Source organism: Macrobrachium rosenbergii, chromosome 37 (genome assembly GCF_040412425.1).
Source record: "Macrobrachium rosenbergii isolate ZJJX-2024 chromosome 37, ASM4041242v1, whole genome shotgun sequence".
NCBI classification, from domain to species: Eukaryota; Metazoa; Arthropoda; class Malacostraca; order Decapoda; family Palaemonidae; genus Macrobrachium; species Macrobrachium rosenbergii.
This window is the reverse complement of record NC_089777.1, coordinates 31,697,969-31,713,425: the sequence shown is the minus strand read 5'-3', so window position 1 is coordinate 31,713,425 and position 15,457 is coordinate 31,697,969. Positions and strand designations below refer to the sequence as shown.

At 36.1% G+C, this 15,457-nt stretch overlaps 1 protein-coding gene and 1 long non-coding RNA gene across 2 annotated transcripts in view; one reads left to right on the top strand and one right to left on the bottom strand.

Moving 5' to 3' along the window:
* LOC136825452 (uncharacterized) overlaps positions 1-8,418 on the top strand; it is a 236,904-nt gene extending 228,486 nt beyond the window's left edge. The window contains exon 3 of the long non-coding RNA XR_010849345.1: positions 8,300-8,418. This is a non-coding gene — a long non-coding RNA (uncharacterized lncRNA). The remainder of the gene's footprint in view (positions 1-8,299) is intronic.
* The window catches only part of LOC136825451 (putative iroquois-class homeodomain protein irx-1), a 204,381-nt gene that overhangs the window by 73,667 nt on the left and 115,257 nt on the right, over positions 1-15,457 (bottom strand). The window contains 2 exon segments of the mRNA XM_067081923.1: positions 1,863-2,026; positions 3,678-3,750. Coding sequence (XP_066938024.1) covers positions 1,863-2,026; positions 3,678-3,750 — 237 coding nt within the window.

Sequence of the window (15,457 nt, the reverse complement as noted above, 5' to 3'; positions counted from 1 at the left end):
GTGTCGTATCCATTTTCCTTTCTCTCTTTTCCTTTGTCTTGTTTTCTTCGGGCCCGGGTAGGAGTGGGGCATTAGGTTTGCAAGTACTGTTGGCCTTTGCTCCTAAAAAAGTTATAGTAATGCTTTTCAAATCTCATTTCTTTTGATGCTGATTCTTTCCGTTGTTCGATGCCCCAGTAATATGTGTCGCAGATTGAAAATTATTAATGTATCAAGTTATGTTAATTAATTAATTAAGATGAACTTTCTTTAATGGAATTATTACGGCTGAAAAGAACCATATAAATTAAATAATAGGATAATTACAGGCATTACCGGATTACGCATTAATCTTTAATGAAAGTAGCAATAACAACTTCTTGGCGTAGGAAAATCAATCCCAAAAACAGTAGCAATATTTATTAATAGGTAAGAAATGACAACCAAAAACAACTAGTAGTGTCTATAGCTAGAGGTAGCGACACTTAAAACGCAGTAGCAATACTTGTCTTGAGGGTTTAGCAATATTAGTCCCAAATGGCTGTAGCAATATTTGTCAAAAGGGGTAACGATATCATTCCCAAAAGGCAGTAGCAATATCTGTCACTAAGGTGTAGCTATACTAATCCCAAATGTCAGTAGCAATATCTTTTCCAAAATACAATAGCAATAGCTGTCTCTAAGGTTTTACCATATTAACCCCAGATGGCAGTAGTAAGATCTGCTATTAGTAGTAGTAATATCACTTCTGAAAGACAGTAACAAAAATTGTCGCTAGGCTTCAGTAGTATTAATCCCAAATGGTGCTAGCAATATCTGTTACCTGGGGTAATAATGTCAGTCCCAAATGATAGTGGCAGTATTTGTTAACAGGGGAAGAAACCATATCAACGCATGATGGAAGGAATGATACCCTTCATCATTAGCCATAAGTGAAAGCAGCAATACCTTTCGCTAGTGAAAGGAACAATATTAGTGCCTGAGATGTTGCGTATAATTTAGTAATTAAAAATATGCTGTTCACATTGGCAATTCTGGACTCTTCTTGAGAGAGGTTATATATATATATTTTTTCATTCTTCCCCATATATATATGAGAAATACCATGTATTACCCAAAGATTGCCTTATGGTAAATCGCACTGACTATCATACTTATATAATAAAAACCATTATCAGATTCTGTGAACAGAAATGGTAGACAGGAAATCTCTTCATTTCTCTCAGGACAGAAACTGGGACAGTCGTGGCTGTTCAAGTACAGATATGTTATTGCAAGAAATTCGGGTTTTGTAGACACTCTAAAGCAGCTAGAAATTACAGAAAAATGGGAATTGACGAACACATTAGTTATTTCTACTCTAAGTTATATATCTTCATGGTAAGCGTTCTTATATAATTGTCAGTTTATTAACAATAAAGATTGTTGATCGAGTACGAATATTATAACAATGAGGAAGATTGTTAATGGATGGCTGATTTCTAGCAATGGAAAAAAATCATATAGATGGATTGCGGATGTTTAATTATGAAAAGCTTGTTAATGAGCTGTAGACTTCTAACATTAAAAGATTATCAGTAGGGTGATGAGTTTTAACCATTAAAATATTATTAATGGACAGTGAATGTTTAAAAAAGAATAAAAACTTGTTAATGGACATTTGACTTTTAACAACAAAAAATTTATCAAGAGACTTATAATTTTAACATTAAAATGATTGTCAGTTATTGTGAACCTTTAGCAATGTACATGATTGTTAGCAAACAAAGGCAATTACATGACGGAAGGAACATAGAAGAGGATAGAGAATTCCGCGTTTCTAAAAGCCACAAAATTCAGCATTTCTGAAAGCAAGAGACAAGCGTTTTTATCACCCAACTTACATGTAATAGAGGATCATGAGCAGCAAGTAGCGTGGGCGTTGTAGGTGGTATTGAAGTGGGCGTAGCGGGGTCTAAAGTGGCATGGGGTGGATGGGCGTACAGAGCACTCGCCAACCGCTGGTAGGTCATGAGGTCGTAGCCACCCATCCCTACGCCCATTCCACCTGGAAAAAAAAGAACCTCAATTAAAATGTGAAATAGTTCGACATTCTACAGTATAGTAATTTATCTTTCTAGCTTTAATGTCTATTTGGTCTACTTAGAATGTTTGAAAAAGTAACAGTTAGATTTTGGTAAATATTTTATATTTTTCTTGTTAGAGAAACGTAGTAATCATTTCCGTTTAATTGTTTTCCTCAATAGTAATATAAGAAGAGAAGCAATTAACGATAATGTTTATATTTTATTGTCTGATTATTCCAATAACGGAAACGGCCTTCTCTCTATTTTTTTATACTTTTAAATTAATAAAAACCTAATATCAGTACTGTGATAACATTCAGTTTTCGAAGCTCCCTAAAAGTAAAACTAATAGGCATAATAAGAAGTCTGTAATGTCTTTAATGGATATAGAAAAACTGTTTTCTTTTAAATGATCCATTAGACAAAATCAATATTAAACGTATATTACGAGAATGACTGCGTGATTCCAGAACGTCTCCCAAGATCTATTAAAGACAGTCTTCGAAGTACACTTAGTTTCAGAAAAAATATATATATTTTTTCTTTTGAGCGAAAAATAGCACAAATGAATTGCGCTCAGTTGACAATTAGATGTCCCATGATCGAAATAAGATTTTATATTAGAAAATAAAACGATCCCGGTTACAAAGCAGCGGGTCAAGAACTCCACCTACTTCAGAATTCTTCATTAAAATGCTGATGTAGAAATGAATACCGAGATAGTTGCTTGGTTCTTACCGTTGACATTCTGAAAATTATTATGCTTGCTTGATTTACAAAGGCAAAACCCAACAGAATAATTATTCTGATTTAACGCAAGTAACCCTCGTGTGAGTAGAACATGAGTGAAAATCGATGTGTTAATATCTCAAGAGTAACTGTATTCAGGGGTCAATTTACTTCATCTATGCTAATATCGGTGTTGTTTAATAAAGGATAAAAGTTTAGGAAAGGTTAAGGAAACGAAAGGAGAAAGGAATGGGTGAAAAATAATGAACAAGAAGAAAGTGAAACGTAAAAGCGGGTCAAAGTCCCTTGTGATGGCTCAAATTTGACCTTCTCTAGGATACAAGGGTCAGATCCCCCTTCTTAAGGGTTAAATTTAATCATTCATAGGATGGAAGAGACAAAAGCCGTTGATCAGGTCTTTAGCTTAACCTTACACGGAAAAGAAGGGACAGACTTCCTTCTTTAATAGCTAAAATCGATCTTTTCTGAATGGAAATTATAAAACCAGTGTTAGGGCCCCAAAATTACCTAACCTGTTGTAGGAGAGCAAACCTCCCAGAAGGACTGACCCATTATGGAGTGGGTCAAGCAAGCGCCTTGTTTTGGACTCAGAATTATCCTTACATGACAAGGAAGAAGCAGACCTGCATGTTTAAGGCACAGAATTGACCTCGCCAGGACTGAGAGGGTAAACCTTAGTTGGAGACTAAATTTAATTTTTAATGTGGGCTCAGGCTTAACCTTACCTTGAAAGTGAAGGGCAAACCTCCATCATTTTGTCTTAAAACTGATCTTACCTCTCGTAGAAGGGACAAATTTGCTTGGTTAGGGCTTCAAATATTTTCCTGACCTATGAGCTGAGGTTCATTCTCGATAAAAAAAAAAATCCAAAATTGACCTTACCTGGAATAGGAGGTGGTTCGCGTGGTTCACACGGACTTCCTACACCGCTTCCCCCACTTGACGACACGACTAACTGCAATGGAAAGAGAAAGAATTAATTAATAAGCATTATAATGTGGCGTCACAGCAGTTTTCATAGATATCTTAAACACAACACTGTTAATATGAGCATGCATAAAAAAAATACTCTCACTCTAAATCAATTTCACTGAGTTAAGTATATCTTAGTTTAACCAGACCACTGAGCTGATTAACAGCTCTCTTAGGGCTGGCCCGAAGAATTAGATTTTTTTTTTACGTGGCTAAGAACCAACTGGTTACCTAGCAACGGGACCTACAGCTTATTGTGGAATCCTAACCACATTATGACGAGAAGTGAATTTCTGCCACCAGAAATAAATTCCTCTAATTCTTCATTGGCCGACCAGAGAGTCGAACACTGGGCCAACAGCGTGCTAGCCGAAAGCTCTACCCACCCCGCCAATGAAGAACTAAGATTAAGGCACAGGTTGGCTCCAATAGGGCTTGCCCGAAGGCATTGTTCATATATGAAGTCTGGAAGTTGGAGCAAATTAAAGGTTAAGAAGTTGGGCAACCAAGTGGGGAAATAACAAACTTAGCGGATGTAAAATGAAAGACAGAAAGTACTGCAGCTGAGTGTGAAGGGTCACTGCAGACATCCTTTAATACCATCTACAGCTTGCTTTGGGCGGCTTACTGTCAGCATACTTCAGCAGGGGGAGTTTACAGCAAAAGGAATCCCAACCGTTCCGACTGGGAATTATCAGGAAGAAAAGAATATGGCGTATGCCTGTTCAGTAAGCATAAGAAACTACCGTAATCTAATAAGAAAAGAAGCTAAACACGTGTTCTTATATATATAAATTGAAGTGCATATGCGAGTCGTTACAATAGACTTGAAAAGCTTTGGAATATGATGCAATATGTTTTTTGGAAAAGTTGGTTAAAAGTATCATATACTTGAAGCGTTGTCCGTCATCTCTTCGATTTATAACGCTCAACAAAAAATATTAATTCTCAGATTAGAACTGCCATGACCTGTTTGGTACAGCATAGGAACTTTCAACGGATTCTAGGGCACTGCCAGTGATCAAAATATATCGTATTGTGTAAAAATTATAGGCCATCCAGTGTCTAGCCATCTACTTATAAAAGATGATAAAAGAAAGGAATAAGATTAACTTGCCGTAGACAGTGTTCATAATAATTTACACTTATCTGTAACCATGAAAAATGTATTCTTTCCTTTAAACATACCTCTCTGAGGTTGAATGTATAAGATATGAAGTGGTTAAAGATGGCAAGTCTTTTCTACTACTGTAAGTAGTGTTTTCATCTTCCACCTGTTATTTTGGAATGGTGTCTAAACCACCCCTCCTCAACCTCAACCTCATCCCCTGCCCTTACCCCCAACAACCAACTCATACAAGTAACAGACTCTGTTCTGTCCAGCTCAAGCTGAAATAAGTATTACCCTCCTCCTCACATGCTATTCCACAGCATCTCCCCAGCATCTTGCTTAGGCTGTGTGACGCCTCATCAGCGATGCCCAGGAGCGAATCCTTCGAGAAAATCAGCCGAATGCCAGAGCACTTTTTAAAGTGATTGGAGCAGGGCCACCTGTACACTGTCTGTCACGCCAGACGCCCAATTTCAGTGGTCCAAGAACACCACACTCATTACGCACCGCCCTACGCTTAGACCCTCATTTGGAGGTAAATGAAAGCTACTCCGCTACTCCAGAGTCTGTTTCGTACATAAAAGAATGCTGTGAAAAGACGGGAAGAGGTCATTGAAGAACTTAGAGTCAGGTGTTAAACGAAGATCCAGACGCACCCATTGGCTTTTGAAGCTGGGAAAGGGCGACAGGTCTTGCTAGGAATTAGTTTTTACTAAACATTCGAAATAATGAAGCTGACAGGAGTTTTTCTTCGGAACGAGATGTTTAGAGATTTAGCTCTCTGCGTATCCCTGCATCCATCTGGCAAACTAAATACGTTGAACAAATGTATGCATTTATGTATAAGAATATATATATATATATATTTGTCTTCTCATTCATTTACTCTTGCACATACGTATGTACTGTACATGACACAGCTAGCATAGATGTGCGTTCTTTTTAGTGCATATATCAGATGTGCTCAAAAATGTATAAATTAAAAAAATTATCACGTGACGTATCCGTCGAAGCATACAGTCAGAACAAAGAAAAGTGTAAAAGAAAAATAAATGTACCAAACCTTATAAGTGCAGATTAAAAGGTTACTCCACACAAAGGAACATTATTAAGGAATTTGTTTATTTACAAATTTGAAGTCTGGAATGATTATAAAAAAATTTCTGTTGTAACGGCTTTGTGTGCTTATGAAGACTGAGCCTTTTAATGCCATCATTTCCTCCAGGAATCGGTATGAATCTAAAACCTTTGGCTACAAAAGTTTCAGTTTGTATGTGTAATATTTATCATTGATAGCTGGAGGTAAGAGATTATTTTTGGTACTAGAAAAAAAGATAGAAACGAAATTTAACCCTGTATAAATAGTATTGTTTTCTTATTATTCCTTGTTTTTATCGAAAAATTGCCCCTCTTTGTCCCAGTGTTTGTGCTTCGTGAGCAAAACTTTACTTTCCAATTTGATTCCCAATATCTGCTGCAAGTGACTAAAAACGAGAACATCGAATAAATCCTTTGAATCCAGATCAAAATGACGTTTATGGAAGAACTGGAAAATCCCAAAATGTTTCTATACATCTACGAGTGTCCAAAAACATCGAGAGCCCCCGATAGCGCAAATAAAACAGTGCAGTATATAAATCGAGACAAGTCGTGAGGACATTGATGAAATCGCCCGGCCAAAACGCTGTCAGCAGTCGCGACCGTTTCAAAATAACAAACAAAACGCAAACAATAGATGGCCCCAAAACAACTCCGACGCCCCCCACCCCCAAGTACCTCTGTCCTCCCAAGAGCCTTTCCCCCTTCCAGCCCCAGTCCCTGGAAAACAATCGGAAGATTTGCCAGTCTTTTCTGTCGTGTCCGGTCGTCCAATCTGTTGGGCAAATACGGATTCGTTTGTGGATTGAATGTTCTGTCAATTCTATCAACCCGGGCCTGTGTTCGGCCATGTTGGCCCTCTTCCGATAAAGCTTGACATGCAAACGCCTGTTGCGAGGCCAGGAAAAGGTAATCCAATCAGTCAGTGCAAGCGCCTGCTCTTGGCTTGTAGGTTGAGGGCTACGGTTGCTTTTGCATCCATCCCGCTTTCCAGGCTTTTTCTCTTTTCTCGTTCCACCTTTTTCTGTTTACCAAAAGCTTTCCTTTAAAAATGCACTTTAGTTTGTGGCAAAAACAATAATATTCGAGCATTTATTTATATGTGTGTTTTTTATTTTTGCTCTGGACTTAATGTCTTATTTTTTATTCCGCCGACTTTTTAAAGAGACTAACTCAAAGCGTAAAAAAAAAAGGTGGCGAAATCTCAAGGGATCGAGCCCACCGTATTTGCTGTCGCAATAGGCAATTAGCATCTCTTTCATCTATTCTTCATACATAATTACAATATAAGTGTGTTTTGTTTGCATATATGTATGTTTGTTATTCATATGAATAAGTGTATGTGCTTTTTACGTAGTAATTTACAAAAAAACTGATTAAGATTCACATACATAATGCATTTTTTGGCCATAAAGAATATTCACTGCAGAAAATAATGGAGAACGCTTGAGGAACGGAAATTTAACGTACTGCAAAATACTTCAATTTTACTTTTCAGGATATACACGAAAACTGTGCGCTTGATCAAACAAAACCTAGTACTGGAATTTGATTTTACGTATGTATATTTATAAGCTATTAAGCTGTTTCCTTTAACAGGCGGTGGGTCTCAAGGGAATAAGACAACGATCACTGCTATATTCACACTTAGACTGCTGAAACTCTAGGGCAGAAAACTTTATATACTTGCGCAAAATGCAAATTTCTCTCTCTCTCTCTCTCTCTCTCTCTCTCTCTCTCTCTCTCTCTCTCTCTCTCTCTCTCTCTCTCTATATATATATATATATATATATATATATATATATATATATATATATATATATATATATATATATATAAACACTTGTTTATGCGTGCATGTGTAGAAAAAAAAAGTATACCTTAGTTTTACCAGACCACTGAGCTGATCAACAGCTCTCCTAGGGCTGGCCCGAAGGATTAGACTTATTTTACGTGGCTAAGAACCAATTGGTTACTTAGCAACGGGACCTACAGCTTATTGTGGAATCCGAACCACATTATAGCGAGAAATGAATTTCTATCACCACAAATAAATTCCTCTAACTCTTCATCAGCCGGCCGGGGAATTGAACTCCGGCACATCGAGTGACAGTCCGCATGTGTAAATAGAGAGAGAGAGAGAGAGAGAGAGAGAGAGAGAGAGAAAGTGAAATATTTATACAAACGTATATACTGTACAGTATATCAATTGTTTTGGTTATTATTCAGTGTGATGTCATCCACCTGCCTGTATGCTGTAATACATTTTCTTTTTCGTTGAGACATCATTATACCATTATTGTTGTTGTATTTCTGTCCACAGTTGTCAAGCCTCCGTTCATCGACTGGAATTAGCACGTGCGACTTCATCTGAGTCAAGAGAGGTGCAATTATCATTATAATGAAGCCTACTTTGGAGTGAAGTGACATGAAGGTACGAGTTTCCAAGTCTGGTTTTTTTTTTGTTCATAATTACTACATCTAATTTCAAAGTTTATGAGCTTCATTAGTATTAGCTTTGTTGTACTTTTTAACTGTGAATGAGAATCTCGCTTTTTGTTCTTCCTGCTTGTCAATATGTCTTCTCTCTCTCTCCCTCTAACACACACACACACACACACACAGCAATTTTAAGAGAAGTTCACAATGTTTAGAAAGGTTTTGCAACTGGCTCAAAAGATTGAAAACTCTCCTTACTGATTTTGAAACGGTGCAGGTGTCAACTGTTTTACGACGTTACTGAAATGGAACATGCAAATTTACATATTACGTAGTTTCCTTATATGCAACACCTCCTTCTTTTAACGGTTTTTCTATTTAATGAAGAAATGGCACGGCGAAAACTTACTGTTGTCGATTTCTTTTAATTTCATTTCATCCGTCTCACTCTTAGTTGATCTTTCCATTGCTCTTGGTACCGAATTCTCATTTTCAATAGGTTTTTAACATTATTATTATTATTATTATTATTATATTGTTAATGGTATATTTTTGTTGTCGTTGTTCCCTTAATTGTTCCACTTATCGTTGTTTTTACACAAGTCAACTGATGGATCAACTGCGTTTGTCCGTCCAGTTAAACAAAACTTAAATTTTTGTCATAACATCAAAAAAGTTTGTTGAGTTGCCTTCCTTCACAGTATTTAAACCTTTATTTTGTGTATCGTAATAAATAAATAAAAAATAATAATAACAAACGTTCAACAACAAAGAGAATCGAGACCAAGCAACAGAGTCCGATTCCCCCAGAAATGCGATCCCACACCGACTAAACAAATTGGACGGACTACGGTTGATTCTGTTCCATGGAAGAGAACAAAGCATGGCCTCATATGACGGCCATTTGGTTGCAGACAATTATTTTCGAATTACAGACAGATTGCTGTCTCTGCGAATAACTATTGCCTCTTTTTTTCCACCCTTATCTCTTGTTCCCATTCTCTTACTGAGATCTCTCTTTGTTATTACAATAAATTAACTTAAAGAGGCTAGTGAGTCTTATCCCTATAATACTTCTATTTTTTTTTTGAGCTGACGGGAAATATCGGCAACTGATATCGGTGAGGCTTCTATCTTGGTTTCGAGGGACCGATGCGTTTGGTGGCTGGCGAGTGCCATGAGCCTTCGTCAGTTATGATTGGCTTCATTGGTATCGGCTGTGGCAATATACCATCGTCTTTAAAAAACATACTAATGACCAGCAGTGGGTTCTCAAAAATGATGTAAAAATGGAGGGAGGGAAAGCTAACGATGGCGGACAGATTAAAGGAAAGTCATTTCAAGGGAAGGATAAAAGTTTAATACAGAAAGTAGTGAAGCTTGGAGTCGATAGGACGTTGCAAAGAACCTACAGTATGGTACCATCTACAGTACGCTTCGGAAGGCACACTTCAGTAGGCATCCCATATATGAATTTTTTAGCTGAATTGATATGATGGTTTTCAGACAGTTTAATGCAAAATTAGTGCGATGTCGTTAAGGCTCACTTAGAGTCTATAGTCTTTTTTTTTTTTTTTTTTTTCTTAAGGGCAACGGTAAATTCTGCTTAACTCCAATTGTACCATTGTTGCCACTATAAACTTGGGGAGCTAAACAACACTTTTACCAGCGCTTGCATAAAGTAATTCTGAAAAAAAAGTATTAACGTTATCGATCTGTATATTTAGCAAGGGCCCTGTCGTCACTAATGTCTTGTTGGGATTGGGGGTTACATGACTGACAGATTTTTTAATCCTTGGAAGGATTAGGTCGATTAAAATTTTCTTCACATTGTCATTAAATATAAATAGAATAATTTTAAATTCACATCTGTTCCTCACATATGGGTAATTTTTTTTTAAATTACCTTTTTCGATGACATACTCCGTATTAAGTCACATGTCAGTGCTTTGTAAGATATTCTTAATACAGAGATATTGATGGCCTTTATTTCAGAGGGAGAGAAAGATAAATATTAGAGTAAGTATACAGGGTAATTCAGATATCTTTTCAGCACATCAGAAAAAAAAGGACTTAAGAGAGAAAGCAAACTGAGAAGATGAATAGAGCAAAGCCAGGAGTTTGCTGCAAGGAAAAATAGAATAGGTATCGAAGGAAAGGAAAGGAGTGGAGTACAGTTGTAGTATTATTATATTATTTCCAGCGTGAACACTCTCGGATAAGGACAGGAAGATTTTAAACCTCTTAAAAAGACACAAAAACAATCTCAGGCATTCTGTTAGGACTCTATGTCTTTACCCCTTTTGATTCTGACGGCGTTTCACAGTCGTAGCTTTTTATTTTGAATCAGTGTGTCGATGTCCCTAGTCTTGATCTGGGGCTGGAAATTCATTTATTATGTTGTGCTTTCCACGTGTTAGTAGCCAGTGTGCTTACCCCATATAAAAATGGGTATAAAAGCACGTTAAAACGAAGAAGTACAGCCAGTCGATCTCGAAGGATGTTCGACCCAGTATATTGTAAATAATTGACAAAACGTGAATTAACTTTTGATTACTTTTGTCACAACCTTTGACCTCTTTTTGACCTGTGCTTTTCTCGCACCAGCCTTACACCCGCCCCCCTACCAAAAATATTTTTGGTTTCTTTCATTGGATATCTTTTGTCTCTTTCACCATTTTTAGTTCTATTTTTTCGTTTCATTTTTTCCCCTGATGCTCTCTCTCTCTCTCTCTCTCTCTCTCTCTCTCTCTCTCTCTCTCTCTCTCTCTCTCTCTCTCTCTCTCTCTCTCTCTTCCAGCCTGCGACCCTTCCCCCACAGGCTCCAATACCTATTTGAAAGTTATTCACAATAACCAGAATTAGAGAGAATTTACAACCTGTTGACCGAGGGTAAGGGGAAAGCGCTGTGACCAACAAGGGTGGGAAAGGACCGAGGGAAAGGAAGAGGGGAAGAAATGGAGCTCGAATGAAAGGGGAACGAAGGGAACTCTCTAAACGAGTTAAAGGTTTGGCGAGGGGAAAGGCGAGAGAAATGCAAGTAAATATGGGTTAATGGATACGAGGGAAAGAAGAATGGGTGAGATGGGAAAGTTATGAACAAAAAGTGAGAGAGAGAGAGAGAGAGAGAGAGAGAGAGAGAGAGAGAGAGAGAGAGAGAGAGAGAGAGAGAGAGAGAGAGAGAGATCACCTTTTATAATTTTCAAATGAAAAATTTTCCATTAATATCTCTTTTCTTAAGATTGCCCAAAATTATATTTTGAGCCTTAAGGTAATTTTTTTCAAACTATATATAAACTATATATATGTATATATATATATATATATATATATATATATATATATATATATATATATATATATATATATATATATATATATATTATATATTTATATATGTGTGTTTATGTATATATACACACATACATACTTATGTGTGTGTGTCTCCGTCTGCGTGTGTGTCTGTGTATATGTTTGCATACAAACGCAAGCACACACCATATACGCAATCATCTTTGTTATATTTGTATTGAAATGAAATATCAGAGGAGGGAGGTTGATAAGCCGCGCGTAGTTGATGAATTTTAGATTTATAGGGGAGGTAAGGGAGGGAAGGAATAAGAAGGGAAGGGAAGCGTTTCATTCCTTATTCTGTTTGGTAAAGATGGATCTCATCGAATAACCCTTCAGTTTTTCTCTTTTTCTCTTTTTTATATGCTACCTCGAAGTTTTCCACTCTGAAGAATAGGTGTCGGTTTTCAGTGCCGTATTTTTCATTGTTGTTATTAATATTGTCAATATCGTTGCTGTTATTGTTGATGCCGCTGCTGTTTATTACTAATTACATTATTCTTTATATAGTTACCGTTGTTTCTGTTATGTTTTTAATCTCCCCAAGTCGTATTCTGTTTTTCATAATTGTTATCAATATTTCCATTGCTGTTGGTCGTTATACATATCACTGTTGATATTGCTGTAGTTGTTATTGCTATTCCTCATATATAATTTTACAACAGGATGAATTACAACTTATAGATACTTTTTTTATTCGATGGGAAGATCGTAACAGATGATTAAAGTTTATTCTTTATTCTTTAATTTTTTCTTACTATGCAGTAATGCCCATAGAGTTGTTTTCTTACTCCTTAAGCGTAAATTGATAAAGTGATAAAGTATTCGAAGGACTTCCCTAATTAGTGTCTGGAGATTGAACTTAAAGAGATTATATTATTCTCCTTTCTTTTGTAAAAGTAAACCAATCAGATTACTAAAGGAATTTCGTTTTTTCTTCATTTTGAGACCGAAAGAAAGTAGTCGCTCTTTCTTCTGATTAACGCAAAAAGATGGCAATACGATATTTTTTCTATTCTTAAGAATAAACTAACAGACACTTTAAAAATTTATTTTTTTGTTGTTTCCAGAGTTTAAAAAAGAAAATAGTTTTTTTTTTTTTGTCAAATTTGAATAGGTGGTGATGAGAGTTTTTTTTATTCCTTATTTTTCCTCTACAAGAAAACACAAACAAATATTAATAGAATGTTATTAGGCTATTTACTGGTTCTTTCCAGTTTTAAAAATCAAACGAAACAGTTAAACGAGGCATAATTATTTGCTTTCTTTTGTTAGTAAGAAAAAACAGATGATTCAAGAATTATTTTATTTTGTTGTATGAGTAAAGTTAAGTGAATTTCGTTTTAATAAAAAAAATGTTTAGAAAAATTTTTGCTTTTTGTTTCTTAAAGATAAAAATACAGCTTATTATCCAATAATTCCATTTTTCTTCAAATGGATATATAGAATAATATTTTAAAGTTTTAAGCAAAAGAAATGATTGAATTATATCAGTTGTATCGTTACTTTATCATGAAATATACCCTTTTGTCTTTATAAGACTAGAAATCAAATGAGATAAACAAGGAATTTTTTATAGTAATCTTGTAAAAGATTGAAATGAAGCATCTCATATTCGAAAAAAATTGATACAGCTTTTTTTATCCCAATTTAAGTATAAAACTAAACAGAACTAAAGGACTTTATCGAATTTTCTTTTGTAAATATTAAAACGAAAAAACTCTTTTTCTCTGAGACTAACGCGAGGTAAACAAGATATATTTTTTCTTCCTATTTAAGGGTAAAAGAAAAGATTTAAGTTCTTTTTTCCATCGTTGTCAAAGACTAAAACGGAACATACGAGTAAGATTTTCATTCTCTTCGAGTGTAAAACCAAACCAGTGTTAGTGCTTTTTATTTTTTTTCATTTTAAAGGTCAGTGAAAACGGATAAACAAACCAATTTTTCTTTTCATCTTGTTTTCTGAGAGTAAAATGAAACCAGTTATCAACTTCTTAATCTCCATTTTACTAAGCAAAACGAAACACATGCCTGAACGAGTTTTTGAAATGTCCTCCCTTTTTTCTGAACAAAATCAAACCTTCCCCACCTGAGGCCACACGAAAGCATAATGCTAAAACCCTGTTCCTTAAGGTTAGACAAACTCAAGACACTTAGCTGCTGCCCTCGTCATGTTACAGCGGCAAGGATCGGGTTTAGCCAAGATTAATTTTATCGGAAGGCTAAATCTGGTCGAATCTTAGAGAGAGAGAGAGAGAGAGAGAGAGAGAGAGAGAGAGAGAGAGAGAGAGAGAGAGAGAGAGAGAGAATGATGGCTTTCAGGCCAAAGCGTGTGGCTTGTTCAAGTCTGTCTAAAAGGGAACACTGAAATTACCTGTTATTTGAAAAGATATTTATTCTTTGAATTGAAGTCATGCATTTGAATTTTTGATAAAGTGGGTAATTTCTACCTTAAATTACTTTTATCAGTTTATTCAAACAAATTGATATATTCAGTCTTGAAACAGTTTTGTACATTTTTAACCTAAGATGAATAGAAAGATTAGTTTGGAAGTAATTTTGTCTTTTTATATAATTCCTGATAGGCGATTGCTGTAAGTCATCGAAGACAAACAGGAAAATAAATAATATGCATTATAAAACAAAACGGGAGTAGATTATCCTGGCTTAAATGTTTGCTTTAAAAAAAATAATTGAAGTTTGTTAATGAAAATAACTAAAATGAAATGAGACACAAATTAATATCTGATAAGCAAGAAACAAATGAAGTCCCGAAATGATTTGATATGCTCCTTAAAAGTATATGCTATGGGACTGGAGTGAAAGGGATTTTGTTCATATGATACGGTAGAAAAAAAGCAGGAAACGGCTTTCAGATGAGATTTTATCTCTTAAAAGCCCTGAAAAAACAATAAAACTATGAAGAGGAACATTATCCATTAATGTTGTGCCCCGCTCTTGCTTCATGTTTCTTTTCCTATTGTTCAAGACGCTAATGTTTTTGTTTACACAAACACACACACACACACACACACACACACACACACAGAATAGTTATTAAGATGTTATTACAAGAAAAAGATAGAACCGAGACGATGAGAATTTCCAGGGAATGTGAGTGGAGGTGCCGAGTTAAGGGTTGTGGGTGGGTGTCCTGTGAGAGAGAGAGAGAGAGAGAGAGAGAGAGAGAGAGAGAGAGAGAGAGAGAGAGAGAGAGAGAGACTTGATGGGGGTAGAGGGGGTGGGTTATGGAGGTGGAAGAATGGTAGGAGGAGGTGGAGGCCTGAGTGCGTGCCACGGAGCTATCCAACGGTGTTCCATCTGCGGTGTAGCTGTTACTTAATGAACCTAACCCCCGACCACCACCGTCACCACCACCACGCAAACTTCAGCCCCCTCCCATCTCCCCCCTACCTCTTCTCTTTCTCTCTCCTCTTCCTCCTCTCCTTCCCTTCTTTTCCATCCACTGCCTTCAGTTCATCCCCAAAAATCAGTGTACTTGTTTCAGCATCCTTTCATTGTAATTAAAAACAAATTGGTAATGGTCTTTGGATTGAATAAGATATTTAAATCAGTTAAATACGCAATAAATTTCGACTATAATTTATCCAAGAGTTACTTGGAAACACTTCACCACCTGTGTTTCCCTTTCGAAATGATGCCATTAAGAGTACAAAAGCATGATTTTTGT